The 20928-nt window shown below is 42.3% G+C and overlaps 1 protein-coding gene across 7 annotated transcripts in view; it reads left to right on the top strand.

Moving 5' to 3' along the window:
• SAMHD1 (SAM and HD domain containing deoxynucleoside triphosphate triphosphohydrolase 1) overlaps positions 1–20928 on the top strand; it is a 75571-nt gene that overhangs the window by 44183 nt on the left and 10460 nt on the right. For 3 of the 7 annotated variants that reach the window (XM_004014555.5, XM_042230348.2, XM_027977171.3), the window contains exons 12-15: positions 5700–5836; positions 6610–6705; positions 13906–14010; positions 14558–14695. In XM_004014555.5, coding sequence (XP_004014604.2) covers positions 5700–5836; positions 6610–6705; positions 13906–14010; positions 14558–14695 — 476 coding nt within the window. Of the gene's footprint in view, positions 1–5699; positions 5837–6609; positions 6706–13905; positions 14011–14557; positions 14696–18139; positions 20650–20928 lie in introns of those variants that run through there. The other 4 variants (XM_012189160.5, XM_012189161.5, XM_042230350.2 and 1 more) reach the window with 4 other exon arrangements.

Below are 20928 nucleotides of genomic sequence, written 5' to 3'. Positions count from 1 at the left end.
TGTCACAACTGATTCTTTAATGTGGGAAAGTTTAAGATCAGTAAAGCAAAAGATGTAAACCAAAAAGTATATACCAGTTAAGAGTTCTTAGTTGCAAATCCTGAAACTGACTCTGCTTACCTAAAAACAAAGTGATAGAATCAGTGAGAAGCCTGGAGTTTCTCAAACGAGAGAATGGCAGAAGCTGAGTGGCCTCACACACAACCAAGATCAGCTTCCTGTTCCATCACTGCTAAATTTTTTTATACAGATGTAGGCAGTGGCAGCCCACTCCAGTACTCTTGCCTGGAAAATCCCATGGACGGAGGAGCCTGGTAGGCTGCAGTCCATGGGGTCGCTAAGAGTCGAACACGACTGAGTGACTTCACTTTGACTTTTCACTTTCATGCATTGGAGAAGGAAATGGCAACTCACTCCAGTGTTCTTGCCTGGAGAATCCCAGGGACAGGGGAGCCTGGTGGGCTGCTGTCTATGGGGTCACACAGGGTCGGACACGACTGAAGTGACTTAGCAGCAGTAGCAGCAGGCAGTTAATATAAGGGCTTCCTTGGTGGCTCACATGGCAAAGACTCTGCCTGCAATGCAGGAGACTCAGGTTCAGTCCCTAGGTTGGGAAGATACCTTCAAGAAGGGAATGGCTACCCACTCCAGTATTCTTGCCTGGAGAATTCCGTGGACAGAGGAGCCTAGTGGGCTCCAGTCCATGGGATGGAAAAGAGTCAGACACCACTGAGCAACTAACACTTTTACCTTCAGGCGATTAATAGAGTCCTCATTACACTTGTAACTTTTTAGGCACTTTCCAATCATACCTAAACTATAGGTAAGAAGTGAAATGGTGATTCTGTGTATCAAATGTCTATAAACTGAGAATACTGTGTCCATCAATATTTGTAGTTTATAATGTGACAAGTGAGTTTACTTTTTTCTTGTTAATTCATCTGGGTTGGATTGATGACAGAGTTACTTATAGGAGATAATGTATTTGAATTGTTTCTGTGTTTTGTTTTAATAATACCATAGTAGGTACACTAGTGTTCCATTGCTGCTGCTGCTGCTAAGTCACTTCAGTCGTGTCCGACTCTGTGCGACCCCATAGACAGCAGCCCACCAGGCTCCCCCGTCCCTGGGATTCTCCAGGCAAGAACACTGGAGTGGGTTGCCATTTCCTTCTCCAATGCATGAAAGTGAAAGTGAAGTCGCTCAGTCGTATCCGACTCTTAGCGACCCCATGGACTGCAGCCTACCAGGCTCCTCCATCCATGGGATTTTCCAGGCAAGAGTACTGGAGTGGGGTGCCATTACCTTCTCCATGGCTGGAAATGAAAAAAGATAAGAGAATTTAAGCCACTGCAGATAGTTATTTTTAAACTTTTGCTCATACTGAAGCAAATGATGCTGTATTTAAAAAAATCTTCAGTCTTCCTCAGAGACCAATCCTAACCATTTATCCTATAACAATATGTTACATTTAAATTATGTTTTCAGTTAAAAACAAAAATGAGTTTTGGATTGTATACACTTTTGGTTTAACTAACAAACTGTCAAATATCATACATCTTAATGAGGTCATAACTGCACGTGTCTATACCTAGCTCTCGCTCACCATGAACGTGGTGACTAGAACACTGAAACTGGCTTTTACCCTGTTCGGTGAGATGAGTTCACTGATCACTTGCTTGGATGTTGTCACAATGCCAAAAATCCCAGAAAAGAAATTAGGTCACATTTTTATGCTTTACCTGTCAGAATATAGGAGAATAAGCATACTGCCTTTCCACTTTTGTCATTTGAGCCAGGAATCATCTTACTTTTCTTGCGTGTTATTCTGAGCAGTCATATAATCCTTATTGTCCTTAATAATAACACGACCTTGAAGGAATAGGATACCGTGAGCCTTCCTTTCTTTTGTTGAAATTCCAAAAGCAACTCATCTTTATTTTAAAAATCTCCACTTCTTATTTTCAAAATTTTTAGAATTTTTTTCATGTTTTAGGGACAAGTGTTGAAAATAAACAGCAATTTTAAAAGAATTTTACAGTTAAAACCTATATACCTAAATTCTAGAATTTACTGGACTTGCTTTATCACATATTATTTACAATCCCTCTATCCATTTATTAATCTATCTAAAGCTTGACATTTGAAAGTAAATTTCAGACATCAGTATACCCTAATTCCTGCAGCATGCAGATTAACTAAAGTTCAGTAACTTATAGATTTTTTTTCTTTTTATGCAAAATTACATGCAATTTATATGTTCATAAAAATTGTAAGGTTAACATTTGCTGGACAAATGCAGGACACAGAACATTATCTTCTCCTTAGAAAGTTCCTTCATGCTCCATCCCAGACAATACCTGTTCCTACCTCATCTCTAGAAGCAACCGCTATTACCTGTCCTTGAGTTTTATATCAGGAATCATACAGTATATATTCTTCTGCATAAGGCTTCTTTCATTTAGCATTGAGGTTTATCCAGATTGCATGTATCAGTAATTCATTCCCTTTTATTGCTGAGTAGTAGTCCATTGTATGAATATGCCACTGTTTGTTTATCTGTTCTCTCTGCTTCCTAAATTCCTATTTCTGATGGATGTTTCAGCTTATCTGGATGCAACTATCGTAAGCATTGCAAATGTTACGACCACTGTCTTAGGTAGTCATTTTCTTAGCTTGGTCTTTATTCTGCAATATTCCTAAGCAATAGGTGGATCTTACCCCTTTCTTCCCTTCCCTTGCAAGACCTTACCCCCAAATCCCTTAATTAAATTAGGGCCTTAGAATGTTAAATTCAAAAGAACCTTAGAGATCATCTGCTTAAAACTCCTCAGATGAGGAAACTAAGGCCAAGTGAAAGAAAGCAACTTATCCTAATAAATGGCAAACCTGAGCTCAAATCAAGTTTTCTGACTCCCAAGTTGAATGTTTATACTCTTTAGTAATGTTTATACTCTTTAATCATTCAGTTTAATAGACAGTTTCCCTTTACTTTTGTACATGACTGTTTTCCGAAAACATGTATGTGGAACAAATAGAACTCTCATACACGGCCAGTGGGAATGCAGATGGTACAGCCACTTGGAAAAAGTTGAGCATTTTCTTTTAAACATATATGTATCCTGTGACCCATTAATCCCTCTTCTGCCCACTCGGCCAATGGAAACGTCAGTCCACCCCAAAACCTGTACCTAGTAGAATAAGATGAAAGGCATAAGAAGAGTATCAGTCAAGTTCTTTGGGGTTCGAGGGAAGAAGGAATTACATCTCTGATTTGGATGCACTGGGGAAGGTTTCATAATTAGGCACTTTTTGAGATGAACCTCAGAGATTAGATAGGCCTTCAAGAAGTGAGATTCTGTCATGGGGGAAAGCATTTCCCTAATTTAGCTGGGAATAGGGTAGATTAAAGCATGGATTAGGAAAGTGTGGTCTTATTATATTAAAATTGTTTTGTTTTTCGAACTGAATATAATATGTAAAGAAACAATGAAAACCAGACTTCCCTGGTAGTCCAGTGGTTAAGAATCCTCCTGCCAATGTAGGGGCCACGGGTTCAATACCTGGTCTGGCAGGATTCTCCATGCTGTGGGGCAGCTAAGTCCATGAGCCACAACTGTTGAAGCCCATGGGCACTAGAGCTCTTGCTCTGCAGCAAGAGAAGCCGCCGCAGGAGAAGCACAAGTACCGCAGATAGAGAAAGCCCGTGCACAGCAAGAAAGACCCAGCACAGTGAAAAATGAACAAAACGAACCTGCTTTTAAAAAATGGTTTTCAGTAACATTACTGAGAGGGTAAGGAGTCTATTAACCACGGATTAAGAGGGAAGAACATACATATACATGTAGGTGACATGAATGACATAGGCTGCTAATATTTTGCCAAGAAAGGGCATTTTAATAAAATTCACTTTGCAGAATGCAATAGTTGATTCAATCAAGGATAATGAATGAATGCTAAACCATTGGTTGAAAACTTACTGGGATAATCAGACCCTCTGAAAATATCACCTTGCAGAAAGATTCATTTATAACAGAGAAAAACCTGAGGATTATTGCCCTAACCGACTTTTGGAACTTAACAAAGCCCATTTTGTGACACATGATGTGATGCACTGAGCCAAGCTCATGTGGCGTGTGGTGCTCTTAGATGTTATAACACTTGTATCATGTTCTTCATAACAGTGTTTTCCTTGAATCTAGTGGTAAAGAAACAACAAACAAGTTCACAGTCTGGACATTTTACAAAATGACCGCGTGAACTTTTCCAAATTGTCAGCATCATGAAAGAAGTCGGAATTACCTAGTTCTAGATGGGAGGATCCTAGAAAACATGACAACTAATGTCATCCGTCATCTTTGATTGGTATCTCTATCCAGCAACAAAAATTTGTAAATTGCATTATTGCAACACTTAAATTCAAGTACAGATTGTATGTCAGATATCTTTATATCAGTGTTAAATTTCTTGACATGATTGTGATTGAGTTCGAGAATGTTCTTGTTCTTGGGAGGTATACGCTGAAATATTTAGGAGTCAAGAGTCTTGCTATCTGTAATTTTCAAATGTTTCCTCAAAAATTTATATGTGCACACATACAGAGAGTGGTGGCATATGTTGAAACAAAACAGTTGATAAATTTTGGTGAAGGGTATTTTATTTTGAAATTTCTGAATAAAAAGTTTGAAGAAAAGGAAGAAGGAAATTAAGCTACCTTCTATCATCATGGAATGAAACCTTTAAATGCTTTTTCTTTTTTTTGACTGTGCCTTTCTTTGCAGGATCTTAGTTCCCCTACCAGGGATCGAACCCAAGCCCCAGCAATGAAAGTACTGAGTCCTAACTACTGTACCTTCAGGGAACTCCCTTAAAAACTTTTTATTAAGGACGTTTACATCACTTAGTTTCATGATTTAGCTGCAATAAGTAGCATGGCAGTTTTATTTCATCCCTTCACCCCATCAGACCCTCAGCCATTTTGAAGCAGATCTCAGACATAATTTTGTAATTCCTTAAGTTTCATTCTCTTAAAAAAAAATCAGTAAACTAATGTACCCTTTTGTACCCCAAACTCAGTCTCAAGTCATCATCTCCAGTGCAGTCTTAACCTCATCGCTCCCTTTTCCCACTCATTAGGTTATCCTGAAACAAATCCAAGACACTGATTGGAGCACTTTTTTACAAAAGTTTTTTCACATCTTTATAATCATAGTGTATCTATGTTTGTAAACCTCTGCTTGAAATCATTTCAGAAGTACAGCAATGTATGAGTCTCTTATTTTTTTTTGTTTTTTATTTAAAAAAAATTTTAATTTTACTTTATTTTACTTTACAGTACTGTATTGGTTTTGCCATACATTGACATGAATCCACTACGGGTGTACATGTGATCCCAAACATGAACCCCCCCCTCCCACCTCCCTGCCCCACAACATCCCTCTGGGTCATCCCCGTGCACCAGCCCCAAGCATGCTGTATCCTGCATCGGACATAGACTGGTGATTCGATTCTTACATGATAGTATACATGTTTCAATGCCATTCTCCCAAATCATCCCACCCTCTCCCTCTCCCTCCAAGTCCAAAAGTCCGCTGAAATCGTTTCGGAAGTATAGCAATGTATGAGTCTCTTTAAATCTTGGGTTTTGTTTGTTTGTTTGTTTTCATTTTAATATAACTGAAATTTCATCAACTTGGCAGATAACATTTTTCTGGAGATCTTATACTCCACTGATCCCAATCTGGATGATGCACGAACGATTTTAAAGAAAATTGAATCCCGTAATCTATACAAGTTTGTGGGTGAGACTCAGCCCCGGGGAAAAAAAATTGAAAAGGTAAGTTGAAAGGTCCTCTGTCCTCACAAGAGGAAACCATACCCATCACAATACCATGGCTGTATTCTAAGCCCTTTATATTAATATGTCTCATTTAATCTTCACATCAATCTCTTGAGACCTATCTTGCAGACAAAGTGAAGCTTGGGAGAGATTCAATAACTTGCCTACAGAAGCACACTTAGTGAGCTAGGATTCAAAGTCAAGACTTATTTACTCCAAACCTTTACTTTCTCAACTCGAAAGTGAGAAGGGGCCTCAAATTTTATCTAGATCCAAAGACCAGAAAATGAATGTAATGGAAAAGGGGCCTCAAAATAAGGCCTCTGTATGAGCTTCTCTGAGACTCTAAGGACCTGCTGTTTAACTGCTTCCTTCTTTCAAGGTTTATCACTTTCTCCCACAGTGCTTGCCTGCCTTCCTTAGTCCAGGCGTTAGTTCTCTCTCCTGCTGGTTGAAGGGTCTTATCTTTGTCAAAAAACCTGTAACACAAGCTATACTGATAACCACACCCCGCCTCACAATACTTCCTTAGGTCACACTTTACTTCTTGTTTTACTAATAGGTTAATGCCTCATTTTTTTCAATGTGAAATTTCATTATGAAAACCACATTATTGTGATTTGATTAAAAGGTAGCATGGGTATATATTTGTTAGGGAAATCTCTATCTACATTTCTTGGTAAAGTGCCATTTTTAGAAAAGAACCCTCTTGGTGGCACAAAGTAGGATGAAGAACTGGAGTTCTAAATGAGGAGCCTTGTCTTTTCCAGGAAAACCACGAACACCTTCCGAAAGAGATCGCCAGTGCTAAACCCAGTGATGTAGAGCTAGAAGCTGAACTAAAGGCTGAAGATTTGATTGTGGATGTAAGTAGTTAGCTCAATAACATGCTAAGCAAAGAATTTATTTAAGGTAAAGCATCACTACCACCCCTGTTATAACAGTAGTACATGTTCATTAGAAAATCTGGAAAATAGAGAAAAAAAGATGGATAGAAGAGAATCACCTATGATATCACAGAAAAAACTAACATTAGGCAGATTTTTAAAATGACAGCCAACTCCAGTATTCTTGCCTGGGAAATTCCATGGACAGAGGAGCCTGGCAGGCTGGGCTAACAGTCCATGGGCTCAAAAAAGAGTCGGGCACAACCAAGGAACTAAACAACAATGAACAGAATTTTCTTTGACATATTTTTATGTTGATATTGTCAATAGTTTTATGTAATTGTGGTCATGTTACTAACAGAGCATTGTATATAGCGATTTTTGAATGTTTTCCTGATCAAAAAAGTAATTGTTGTTGTTGTTCAGTTGCTCAGTCGTGACTTCATGGTCTGCAGCATGCCAGGCTTCCCTGTCCTTCACTATCTCCCAGAGCTCGCTCAAACTCACGTCCATTGAGTCGGTGATGCAATCCAACCATCTTGTCTTCTGTTATCCCCTTCTCCTCCTGCCTTCAATCTTTCCCAATATCAGGGCCTTTTCTAATGAATGGGCTCTTTACATCAGGGGGTCCACTGGAGAAGGGAGTGGCAAACCACTTCAGCATTCGTGCCTTGAGAATTATATGAACAGTATGAAAAGGCAAAAGATATGACACTGAAAAATGAACTCCCCAGGTTGGTAGGTGCCCAATATGCTACTGAAGAAGAGCAGAGATATATCTTCAGAAGGAATAAGAGGCTTGGTCAAAGTGGAAACAGCACCCAGTTATGAATGTGTCTGATGGTGAAAGTAAAGTCCAGTGCTGTAAAGAACAATATTGCATAGGAACATGGACTGTTAGGACCAGAATCAAAGTAAATTAGAAGTGATCAAACAGGAGATGACATGAGTGAACACTGACATTTTTGGAATCGGTGAACTAAAATGGATAGGAATGGATGAATTTAATTCAGAGGACCATTATATCTACTACTGTGGGCAAGAATCCCTGAGAAGAAATGGAGTAGTCCTCATAGTCAACAAAAGAGTCTGAAAAGCAGTACTTGGATGCAGTCTCAAAAATGACAGAATGATCTCTGTTTCTTTCCCAGGCAAACCATTCAGTTTTACAGTAATGCAAGTCTATGCCCCAACCACTAATGCCAAAGAAGCTGAAGTTGTACAGTTCTATGAAGATCTATAAGACCTTCTAGAACTAACACCAAAAAAAGATGTCCTTTTCATCATAGGGTACTGGAATGCAAAAATAGGAAGATACCTGGGGTAGTAGGCAAGTTTGGTTTTGGAGTACAGAATGAAGCAGGGCAAAGGCTAACAGAGTTTTGTCAAGAGAACACACTGGTCATAGCAAACACCCTCTACCAACAACGCAAGAGATGACTCTACACATGAACATCACCAGATGGTCAATACCCAGATCAGATTATTTATATTCTTTGCAGCCAAAAATGGAGAAGCTCTATACAATCAGCAAAAATCAGGAGCTGACTGTGGCTCAGATCACGAACTCCTTATTGCAAAATTCAGACTTATATTGAAGAAAGTAGGGCAAACCACTAGGCCAAAGTATGTAAAAAAAAAAAAGTAATACATACCAATAATTTTTTAATAGCACGCACACATACACACAACGGAAAAAGTTAAGACTTTTTGACTCCTATTTTTGTAGAGAATGTAGTGTCTTATAGCCTATGAGAATGCCAAATGACTTTCTAACATTTTCTTCTGTTCTCTCGTAAGAAATTCTTTTCAGAGTCCTACTCCTGAAATCTCAGGACAGTCTTCCCTGTGTACTTTTTCCATAAGCCTCTCAATTCTTATCTTCTTGCTGATGCATCTTTGAGTGAAGGGCAGTCTTTCTATAACCGTTCTTTGCCCTTGAACCCCCTTTCTATTTCCTTGGCTGCGTGTTCAGTGCCTTAGATCTGCAGATCAGACTGCAGGTTCCTGTTTCATTAGATGAAGTTCCATCAGAATAAAGGGATCTCACATCCTGACTTCCTGAGGCTCTGAAAGGCTTCCCTCTCCAGAATGTTACCCTTGGGCTTGCACATGTCTGTCCTTGCCCTCAGTGCCGAGCATTGCTCCTAGTAGTCCCCCACTTCTACTGCATCTCCATCCAGGTGGCCTCATGCATAGAAGATGACATACACATGGCCAGTAGACATGAAAAGAAGTTTAACTTTCTTATTAACCTGTAGGCAAATTGATGCAATGAGTTTTTGATTCTCAGATATATAAGGTGAAAAAAATTTTTTTAAGATTTTGTGATAATAAAGATATGTGATAATGGAAGTGTAAATTGACACAAGATATCAAACTTGGGTCAATTTTAACTGACCTGGCAATTTCAGTCTGGAGGTTTGTCCTAAGGAGATAATCAGTTTTACACCAAAACACAAATTATTTATTGTGGCATTATTATAGTGTGAAATTTGAGGGAAAGTGTATCTGTCAGTGGAATAATGCAAGCATTAAAAGTTGTTTTTAACATGGAAAGATGTTTATAATAAGTGAAAAAAGTACATACAGAATTATTTTTTTTAATTACTTTTGCACCTTTAAATTTATATACATGTGTGTATACAGTGAACACACTGAAAAATCCTAGATATATTAACATTGTACCTGGGTGGTAGAATTGCAGGTGACTTTTTCTTATAGTGAGTGTGGTATAAGAGTTTCATAATCAGAAAAAATAACTATCCATTTTAAGATGGGTAAAGCCCTTCTATATTCTGAGAAAGCAAGTAAAATTGCCAACTATGTCTTACCGTGTGTTTGCATTCCAGTTTTAGTTTTACAGTGTGATATATTTATGTGGTCCATTTTACCATGCGTGACTCCTTTTAAGACTGTGAGTAGTAATTTTATGATTATCTAATGGGCTGTAAAACATAATTTGCTAGTTAGAATTAAAAATATGTAGTTGTTGGTCTGTAGCTACTTTTTACTCTTGAGTCCTTGGTTAAAAATGGGATTTCTGAGACTTCCCAGGTGCTCCAGTGGTTAAGAATTTCCCTGCCAATGCAGGGGACAGTGGCTCGATCTCTGCTCCAGGCAGAATCCGCATGCCACAGGGCAACTAAGCCCGAGCACCACAACTACTTGAGTCCACGCTTTAGAGCCCACAAGCCACACCTACTGAGCCCTAGAGCCCTTAAAGAATGGTATCTCCAACTACTATAACATTGCCCTCTGGAAGAATAACTGTTTCATAAAATCTGCTTAAAGGAGGAATTTACAGTACATTGTAGAGAAAATGAGGATTACCTTTTATTCCAATTCTAAAGCCAAGGAAATAAATACCTACGAGCTAGGAGCACTTGTAAAATGGTTGAAAATTTGATTAGTATTCATGCCTCCTCGTGGTGGGTAAAAATGTCAAGGCTGTATCAGGTCTCTCGCACATGGCACTACACGGAGGCCTGTGACAGCACCAGCCCTGGGATCATGGGGATGACTGAGGAGCTCTCCCTCATGTTAAAGGGGTGCAGCTCTCAGAGCCAGTGGACCACACAGAACGGGAAGGCCAGCCGTGTACTCCAGACGCTGGGCTCACCTCCGGCCCACAGCTGAGTCTCAGATGTCCACGCTTCTCACAGGGAGCAGCGCCACCAAAGCTCATATACTGGTTTTCTTCTGTCACCACTCAGGATAAGCCCCTCTTATCATCTGTTCTCTCTCTCTTTTTTTTTTTTTCCACTATCCTCGCCACATTACTCTATTTCTTCCTGTTGTTTCACCTCCAGCTTCTTCCCTTGTCCAGAACTTGTCCATGAAGCCCTTAGGAATTTCCATTCCATAATTAATGCACCTGTATCTTCAGCCTCTTCACGATCTCTTTGCCTTTGTTGTATGCAGCCTGGTGTCCCCTGAGAACCTTATTCCCCTGCAGTTCTTTCAGGAAAAGCACATTGCTCAGGGTCAGGAGATCTTCCTGGTCATCAGTCCTTTTGTCCCCTACTACCATCTCCAGACCCCATGCAAGATCCCCGTTCCTCTGAGACTGCCATCCTTAAACCAGCTCCTGTCCTCTTGGTTAAAGATTTTGGTATGGTGTAGAGCCTTCCACTTACTCCAGTTCCTGACATCATCTTTAGAGGCTTCATAGTCCCACGACACCAGCTCTCATCTCCTTATCCTCATCCTCAATGACCTTATCCCCTCCACCTCAGCCAGCACACTCAGCAGATTATGTATTCTGAACCTTACTGACATTAAAAAGGCCCTTCCTCTAAAATTCACTAGTTTAAGCATCCCATCTCTGTCCACAGACCCCTTTCTTCCTTACTCTCTTGTTCCTAGCTCCCTGGGAACTTTGGTTTATTGTCTCCTTCCTTTCTTCCAGCTTGTCTGCTTACCTTTCCTGGGTACCATGGGCCACTCCCTAGTCTCCCCTCTTGCCTCTCTTAACAACCAAACGTCTAAGAGTTGTCTTCTCTCTTTTATTTCTCAACTTCTTTTTTGTTTTATTGTTGTTTGTTTTAAGCCATGCCACGTGGCATGCGGGATCTTCCTTCCCTCACCAGGGACCCAATCTGTGCCCCTACAGTGGAAGCACAGAGCCTTAACCATTGGACCATCAGGGAAGTCCATTTTCTCTACTTCTGAACCGCTTTTCTGTCGCCATCAATATACAGCTCTACTCATTTCATTGCCAGTCATCTTATTGTACTTGGCATGTATTGCAATATCTGCAAGGTCTAGGCCTGTATTAAAACTACTCACTAAGACCACCAGTGACTTCAGTGCTGCGAAAACTAGCAGACAAGTTTCTGTCCTTTGTGCCTCAGAGCTGTTTCTTCTGCCTAGAATTCTTTTTTTTTTTTTTCCTACCTAAGCCTGGTTATACACAGAATACACAGAAGAACTGTACAGAAAAGATCTTCATGACCCAGATAATCACGATGGTGTGATCACTCATCTAGAGCCAGACATCCTGGAATCAAGTGGGCCTGAAAGCATCACTATGAACAAAGCTAGTGGAGGTGATGGAATTCCAGCTGAGCTATTTCAAATCCTGAAAGATGATGCTGTGAAAGTGCTGCACTCAGTATGCCAGCAAATTTGGAAAACTTAGCAGTGGCCACAGGACTGGAAAAGGTCAGTTTTCATTCCAGTCCCAAAGAAAGGCAATGCCAAAGAATGCTCACACTGCCACACAATTGCATTCATCTCACACGCTAGTAAAGTAATGCTCAAAATTCTCCAAGCCAGGCTTCAGCAATACGTGAACCGTGAACTTCCTGATGTTCAAGCTGGTTTTAGAAAAGGCAGAGGAACCAGAGATCAAATTGCCAACATCCGCTGGATCATGGAAAAAGCAAGAGAGTTCCAGAAAAACATCTATTTCTGCTTTATTGCCTATGCCAAAGCCTTTGAGTGTGTGTATCACAAGAAACTGTGGAAAATTCTGAAAGAGATCGGAATACCAGACCACCTGACCTGCCTCTTGAGAAATCTGTATGCAGGTCAGGAATCAACCATTAGAACTGGACATGAAACAACAGACGGGTTCCAAATAGGAAAAGGAGTACATCAAGGCTGTATATTGTCACCCTGCTTATTTAACTTATATGCAGAGTACATCATGAGAAACGCTGGACTGGAAGAAACACAAGCTGGAATCAAGATTGCTGGGAGAAATATCAATAACCTCAGATATGCAGATGACACCACCCTTATGGCAGAAAGTGAAGAGGAACTAAAAAGCCTCGATGAAAGTGAAAGAGGAGAGCGAAAAAATTGGCTTAAAACTCAACATTCAGAAAACGAAGATCATGGCATCCGGTCCCATTACGTCATGGGAAATAGATGGGAAACAGTGGAAACAGTGTCAGACTTTATTTTGGGGGGCTCCAAAATCACTGCAGATGGTGATTGCAGCCATGAAATTAAAAGATGCTTACTCCTTGGAAGGAAAGTTATGACCAACCTAGATAGCATATTCAAAAGCAGAGACATTACTTTGCCAACTAAGGTCAGTTTAGTCAAGGCTATGGTTTTTCCAGCGGTCATGTATGGATGTGAGAGTTGGACTGTGAAGAAAGCTGAGCGCCGAAGAATTGATGGTTTCGAACTTTGGTGTTGGAGGGGACTCTTGAGAGTCCCTTGGACTGCAAGGAGATCCAACCAATCCATTCTGAAGGAGATCAACCCTGGGATTTCTTTGGAAGGAATGATGCTAAAACTGAAACTCCAGTACTTTGGCCACCTCATGAGAAGAGTTGACTCATTGGAAAAGACTCTGATGCTGGGAGGGATTGGGGGCAGGAGGAGAAGGGGATGACCGAGGATGAGATGGCTGGATGGCATCACTGACTCGATGGACGTGAGCTTCAGTGAACTCCGGGAGTTGGTGATGGACAGGGAGGCCTGGCATGCTGCAATTCATGGGGTTGCAAAGAGTTGGACATGACTGAGCGACTGAACTGAACTGAAGCCTGGTTAATTTCTACTCATTTTTTTAGCAAAATCACTTTTCCCAGGAGAATATTTCTAGTCATTGCCTAGGAGCCCCAGACTACTAGGTTCTTGGGTCACAAAGTTTCATAGCACCATTTGCTTTCCCTTGGTAGTTTTTTTTTTTTTTTTTAATTTTTTGGCTACACAACCATACAGCTTGCAGGATCTTAGTCTTCTGACCAGGGATCAAACCCAGGCCCCTAGTAGTGAGACCACCAAGTCCTAACCACTGTACCGCCAGTAAATTCCCAGTAATTACTTTTATAATTATTTGTTCTACCTTAGTCTAGGCCATGTGGTTTGTAGGGGCTGGGATTTTATCAAACGTCCTTGTATCTCTGCACAACAGTGCCTGGCACGTGTCTGTCACATAGTGGATATTGACTTTATACACTACTTATGTTGAAAGCACAAAATGTCTCTCCTCACTCCACCCAGACTTCAAATCCCTATGGGTCATGCACCAGGATATGGGTCGTGCACCAGGACATGGGTCGTGCACCAGGACTACTTTTGCTCCACGATGAGCCACTCCAGCAGGGCTCCTACTTCTCCAGAGTGCAGCTTCATTTCTTGTGATGCCCTCGCAGTCCTGAATTTAATTCTCATTGCTGTTATGTACATGATCGCTCATTTATTGCTTGTATTAAGGTTATCAACATGGATTATGGGATGGAAGACAAGAATCCTATTGATCATGTTCGCTTCTATTGTAAGAGTGACCTCAGCAAGGCAATCATGATTACTAAAAACCAGGTAACTACTTATAGTGGCATTTGGCAAATCTTTGTAGTAAAGTTGCATTTTACATGCAGGTTAGGCTCTGAAGTCAATGTATACAGTTTTAAAAAAAGAAACAGAAACATATTTTTTAAATTAAAGTATACATGATTTTCGTAGACTAGACCATTTAAACAGCCAGTTTTTCCTGTTTGCTGAACTTGAAGAAACCTCTTTTTTTGGTTTAGAAGGTAATTTATAAGTCTGGTGGGACAGGAATATCATATGGTTGAAGTCATCTAATCTAAATGTGCTTATTTGTGTATCTTCCGTGAGAGAGTCTGTAGTCTTCATATAATTACATCATGCAAACCTTTTGTCTTTTCTTAATGGACGTAAAATTATGGGACATCTTGCAGCATGACAGTTACCCTGAATTCTTTTCTTTGGATTATCTTTGGTATAAAATAACAAGACAACGTGGTGCGTTTAATACCACATCGAGCACAGAGCTTAGGAACAGCTGATCTCTCCTCAGCATGTGAATTCAAAGTGACAGTGAAATCTTTCCTTCTTTAAAAAGGTTTCTCAGCTTTTGCCAGAGAGATTTGCTGAGCAGCTGATTCGAGTTTACTGTAAGAAGACAGATGAAAAGACTCTGTTTGCTGCACGACAGCATTTCGTCCATTGGTGTTTAATCAGTAACTTCACCAAGCCACAGGTGGGTGACTTATCATTCACATACGTCATAGAAATTTTTAAGTAAAAACCACAAGCAATCTTTACTTCCCTCTGAGAAGTTCTCATTTAAATGATGGTCGTTTGATGAACTTACTTACAAGATAGAACCAGACTCACAAACTTAGAGAACGAACTTTTGGTTACCATGGGTGAAGGATGGGGGCGGACAGGAATAGTTAGGGAGTTTGGGGTTGACATGAACACACTGCCATATTTGAGATGGATAACCAGCAAAGACCTGGGACCTTCTGTATAGCACAGGGAACTCTGCTCAGTATTAGTAACAACTTAAATGGGAAAGGAATTTGAAAATGAATAGATACATATTTATGTATAACAGAATCACTTTGCTGTACACCTGAAACTGACATAGCATTGTTAATCAACTGTACTCCAATATAAAACAAAAAGAAAATAATAGTCATTTGACTTGATTTGGGGGGAAAAAAAGTTTTTCCACATTAAGCTTCCCTTTTAATCTTTTGATTTAATTAGTTTTAAAGTTGGAGTATAATTGCTTTACAATGCTGTGTTAGTTTCTGCTGTACAACAGCGTGAATCAGCTCTATGTAAACGTAAATCCTGTCTCTGGAGCCTCCCTCCCGCTCACCCCCATCGCACCTGCCTAGGCCATCACAGAGCACTGAGCTTAACTCCCTGTGCTCTACAGCAGCTTCCCACTAGCTGTCTGTTTTACACCCTGGTAGTTTTGCCAGTCACTCCATTGTGCTTTGCATGTATTGAAATATCTCCAAGGTCTCGGCCTGTATTAAATCTACTCTCACTAAGACCACCAGTGACTTCAGTGTTACTAAAACTAGCAGACAAGTTTCTGTCCTTTGTGCCTCAGAGCTGTTTCTTCTGCCTGTAATTCTTTGGTTTCCTACCTAAACCTGGTTAATTCCTGCTCACTTTATTAGTAAAATCACTTTCCCAATGCTGAGTAAACTCAGCATTCCCAAACTTGTAACCTATTTAAATTCACTAGTTGCCCATCCCATAGAGAATGTCGTTGAAATGGTCCTTTATTGACCTGCATGTGGTGGGTGCCTGTCACAGAGAACATTGATAGCTGTTGATTGAACAAATGATTGGTAGGTAGGTCGGAAGCAGCGTTCTGCTTCCTGGTCTAGTACTCTCTGTCACAGCACCCTACCTGCTTTTCCCCCCAAGCATTGGATACTGAAGGAAACAAAAATGAAAGATTAGATGTGAAAGAGTAGCCCAGTATATCAGATCTTTGTCAAATGCCAGAGGGAGGGACACAGGGAAGTCTTTTAGTATTCAGGGTTGAGAGAGCTGTCAGGTAGGAGGGAGGATTCTTCCAGATCCGAAAGCTGGATTGTGTTTGGATGAGTAGCAGAGAAAAATGAGAGCTACACAGAAACGAAACTGGAACAAGTCGGGTGTGTTTGGGAGCTATGAAGAGACTAGTCTGACTGGAGGAGAAAAGTCTTATTGTTGAGGTGACGAGGGAAACAGAAAGAATCGGCTTGATTGTGCAGAAGCACTGGTAATCAGCTAAGAGTTATTCTTATGCACAGTCAGGAGAGAGTATTCAAGACTTACTGTGCTGCTTTAACTATTTTCTTTTAACAATCTTATTTATGTGTTTTTAAATTTAATTTTATTGATTTATTTTTGGCTGCACTGGGCCTTCCTCGCTGTGCATAGGTGTTCTCTAGTTGCAGTGAGCAGGGGCTACTCTTCGTTGCAGCGCACAGGCTTCTCACTGCAGTGGCTTCTGTTGTGGAGTGCAGGCGCTAGGTGCCCAGGCTTCAGGAGTTGTGATGCACCCGCTCAGTAGTTGTGGTGCATGGGTTCAGTTGCTCCGTGGTATGTGGGATCTTCCAGCCCGGTCCAGGGATTGAACCCCATGTCCCCTGTATTGGCAAGCAGATTCTTGTCCATTGTACCACCAGGGAAGTCCCTGATGTAATTATTATTTATTTACTTCTGGGCTTTTATCTCTAGCTAGACCTGTGGGAATATAGGAAGTATGTCCATCTTAAGAACTATAGCTTCCAAGGAGACTAAACCCCTGATGAGAAAGGAAGACTCGAGCGACAGATAGACTGGCACGTGGAGAGACTGGAAACAGAGAGACAAGAGGCTACTCAAGTTCAGCTACTCAAGTTGGACCCTAAGTCCTGATACATTCATTCAGGGAATGAGTGTTCCCCCAGGTCCTGTGTCCGGGACCAGGCTTGAAACAGTATCTGAGACAGTTCCCAAGGGTCTCACTCTAGTTGGGGACAATAAAAATTCGAGTAAATAATAATCACAGTAGTGCATAAGTACTTTGGGGTTGGAACAGTGTGTACAGTCTTAGAGGAGCAAAAAGGTGAAGGGTTTATGCCAGAGTTGGTTGGTTCGGAAAGACTCATTTAAAGAAGGACTTGGAAAGACTTCCCTGGTGATCCTGTGGTTAAGAATCCACCTGCCAATGCAGGGGACACGGGTTCAGTCCCTGGCCTGGGAGGATCTCACGTACCATGGGGCAAGTAAGCCCGTGCACCCCAATTACTGAGCCAGTACCCCAATTACTAGAGCCCACACTCCACAACTAGAGAAGCCACCACAATGAGAAGCCCGTCCACTGCAGCTGGAGAGTGGACCCCACCCCGCCACAAGTAGAGAAAGCCCGTGTGCAGCAACGAAGACCCAGCGCAACCAAAAGTTAATTAATTTTTTTAAAAAGGGCTTGGAAGCTGAGACCTGAAGGATGGATGAGGAGTCAGCTGGATAAAGGGAGTGGGGGACTGGAAGGTGACAGAAAACGAGGTGCATTTAGGGGTGAGATCTGGGCTCTGTGCATAGTCCTATAAGCCAGGAGCTCCGGAGCAATGGGTGTTTTAAGCAGGAAAGTGACACATTCAAGTCAGTGTTTATAGCAGAGTCACGGCCACTGTACCCGACCAGAGGGCTCATAGGAGAAGCACCTTGACTTCTCAGCCCACCCCTCTTCCAGTCTCCCACCAGTGCCTCCCACTAGCCCAACCTGACTAGAGGCCAGTAGGCAGGGGAGCTGGGAGATGTGGTTCACAAGAGCAGCTCCTGTTATGCAGAGCAGGGCAGAGGGAGGCAGAGAGCAGATCTGAGAGCAGGTAGGCATGTGAGGCCCACAGTGTTCTCCACGAGCCTTCTCTTCCTCGTGCAGTAAAGCCTCTGACAGTCCTATACCCTCATGTAGCCTAGAGTATCCAGCCACGGGTTCAAAACCAGTTCAGGATAGAGTCAGGCGTTGGAGGGCCTAGCTTCTTACACTCCCTGATTTCCAGTCGTAGTGTCGTCTCACTTTGACACCAGCCCTCGTTTTGGGTGGAATCTAGGAGGCTGAGGCCAAAGTGACAGCTTTGATTATGGAGCAAAGGTCAAGTTCCACAGGCACACACTATCTTTCCCCCTTTTTGCCATCCTGTAGACCTGGGCCATTTGTTACAGGGGAGACTAAGAAAGAGGGTCCAGCAAGGGTCCAGCACATTCCATCTTTCCCTGGAAAACCAGGACACAAGAGCAGCTCCTGACACAAGTGCGTCCCCGGAAGCTGCATGAAGGGAAGGGGTCGCCGAGCCGGGCCACGTGCTGCTTCTGGCCATCTGTGAAAAGAACTGGCGTGGTGGCTTTTGCTCTGAAAGCTCTTCCCTTCCCAGGACCGTGTGTCTCTAATTAAGCATGTACACCATCCAGGGTTTCCCAAGGATAAGTCTGTCCAGAAGCAGGCTGTCTGTAGGACGAGGATATGTGTGCCTGAGACATTCGCTCAAAACCACGAGAACTGGCTTTTTTCTCTATTCCTAGTTACTCTGTCTTTGACAGGATGGTGACGTTGTAGCCCCGCTTATAACACCTCGGAAATTGGAGTGGAATACAGCTGGCACCCAGGAAGAGGCCAAAAAAGCCAAAGCCCAGCTTTTCCCAAGTGACTCAATGTGAATGTCTGCTCTCAATTGTTTACAAAAAGCCCCTCCCCATCCCCTTTCCCTCCTCCCCCAGCGCAATTAATTTAGGGAATTTGATCATACAGGTCTACAAATGGAGCGACAGCTAGTGCTTTTTATATCTTGAATGTACGCACATACTAAGTCATTTTTATCCAGAGGAACAGGTATTAGGCAGACTTTATTAACATGAGCTATGGAAAACGCTGCCTTGCCTCTTTTTAATATAATCAAAGACTTTCTTCTTTAGCAGTCTATTTTCTTAGAATTAACAGCTTTTTAAAGTACTTTGAACTCTTATGACATAAGATTGTTTTTTTTAAAAATTTGGAAATAAGACAAAGGCGCACACTGGAATTTGCAGTTAGGGTTGCCATGAACAGCCGTGGTTAAAACCAGTATGTGAAATCCTGGTCCTCTGAGGAGGTGCCCATCACCCTGAATTTGAGGCTAGCTTTCCTTGAGTGATTGCAACATTAGTGAAAGGCACCTCCCCTCACCCTTTTAGCCCCCCCTAAACTGCCAGGTTGGGGTCAACAGTATAGGAGGGCCACGAAGGGGCTCAAGCTCTTCAATGAGAGGCCTGATTGATTTGTTGAAAAGATCTGAGGGTGCTGGCCTCCTCTGAAATGGGGCATAAAACTGTCTTATAGGAGACCCCCTAGCTCCAGTAGCAGAGGGACTCCCCAAACCAGGCTGTCCTCTGGGTCAGCTGTGGCTCCAGCCCATGTGGGTTTCTTTCTCTCCTGAGTGCTCACTGCCCCCTCCCTGAGGGTTCCACCACTGCCCAGCCTGGAGAAAGCAGCTCCCCTCCCCCGACCTCTGCCGCTGTCTTGGGTGCTGATCGGAGGCCATCTGAGGAACCACCCTCAGGGCTGCTCAAGTTGGGGCTTCATTTTTGCCAGTTCAGTGCATTTGATGAGTTTCAGGGCAAAGACTGGCTGCCTATGCTGAGACAAAGTGATTTACCCAGTGAATTCCAGGTTCCCTTTGTGTCTCTACCTCCAGCAGTGGAGTAGCCACCACTGTGGTTGAGCAGTGCTCCTGAGCTAAACAGAGTCTGGAGTTAGAGCTAAATCCAGCGGCTGCCAGAGGCAGGGCCACGGGGAGTGCAGTCGTGAGCCCTGACATCCTATACTTCACCATACCCTTACAGAAGCCTCCCTGGCAGCCTGGGCGTGGGGAGCCAGCCTTGGCTCTGGGTCAGAGCAAGAGTGAGCGGGGAGGAGCTCAGACCGCAGGGCAGAAGATCACCCCCAGCATCTTGGGGGTGCTGCCACCGTCCACTGTGTAACCAGGTGCTCCTCTGTTGACACTAGGGTGACAGGCGTTTGGAACGTCTGCTGTTCTGCTTTGTCATCCCTCTCCCACCCCCAGTAGATAATCAAGTTGACCCTAATTCCTAGAGTAGTTAAGACCGTGCTCCTCTCCCACCACAATGCCGTGTGATGGGGATGTGGATACAGTGGGCTCCTAGAAGCCCAAAGAAAGTAGTCATGGTACCAGGTCATGTCTGTTTTGGCCACGGTGCTTCCAAAACGTCCAGTGGGGAGAATCCGCCACCTCAGACTTCATGTGTCCAGGCCCAAGGTCAAGAATGTAATGTTTCTCTGCAAAGATTGTCTGATTTTTGCCACACCTCCATTTACATCATTGTTTTACTCTGGAACTTTGTCATCTCAGAGTGTATCACGGTGCTCTCTGAGCAACAACTTGAATCTGTTTTGTTTGCATCTTTTGTTACTTTTTGGCAGCTGCACTTTATGCTGTTTGCAACTGTTTTAATTATGGGAACCACTGCCATTGACAAGGTTAAATTTTTCTTAAGAAGCATCTTCACTATTGGTATAAAAAGGGAGCCTTTAACAGCTTGGTATCTAGAGTTACCGAGCTTTGTCAGTAACTTTGAGAATGTAAATAAGACTGCAGGTTCAAGTGCCTGGTCGCTTCATCCTGGTGAGGGAAACAGCTGCAATAAAGCTTCATGAATGTATCTCTGTCTTGAAATCAGTGGTGTCTTCCTCAGTGACTTTCACACTCGTGTGCCCAATTTTGACCCTTTTGTGCAAAAGAACTGTGTTTGGTCTAGGAATGTGCCCAGATATTTCTTTATACCTCAATACTGTGTTGGGTCTTCCAGAAGGGATGGTTTTAACAGGCCCTATGTTACTTCGTTTTCCTCATTCAATAATGGCAAATAATGACCTGATAAAGAATCTTGTTCTGTCAGGAGGCAGGCTCTAGCATGGGTTATGGATTTTTTTTTTTTTTT

Source organism: Ovis aries, chromosome 13, assembly GCF_016772045.2.
Source record: "Ovis aries strain OAR_USU_Benz2616 breed Rambouillet chromosome 13, ARS-UI_Ramb_v3.0, whole genome shotgun sequence".
NCBI lineage: Eukaryota > Metazoa > Chordata > Mammalia > Artiodactyla > Bovidae > Ovis > Ovis aries.
This window is presented reverse-complemented; position numbering and strand designations above follow the sequence as displayed.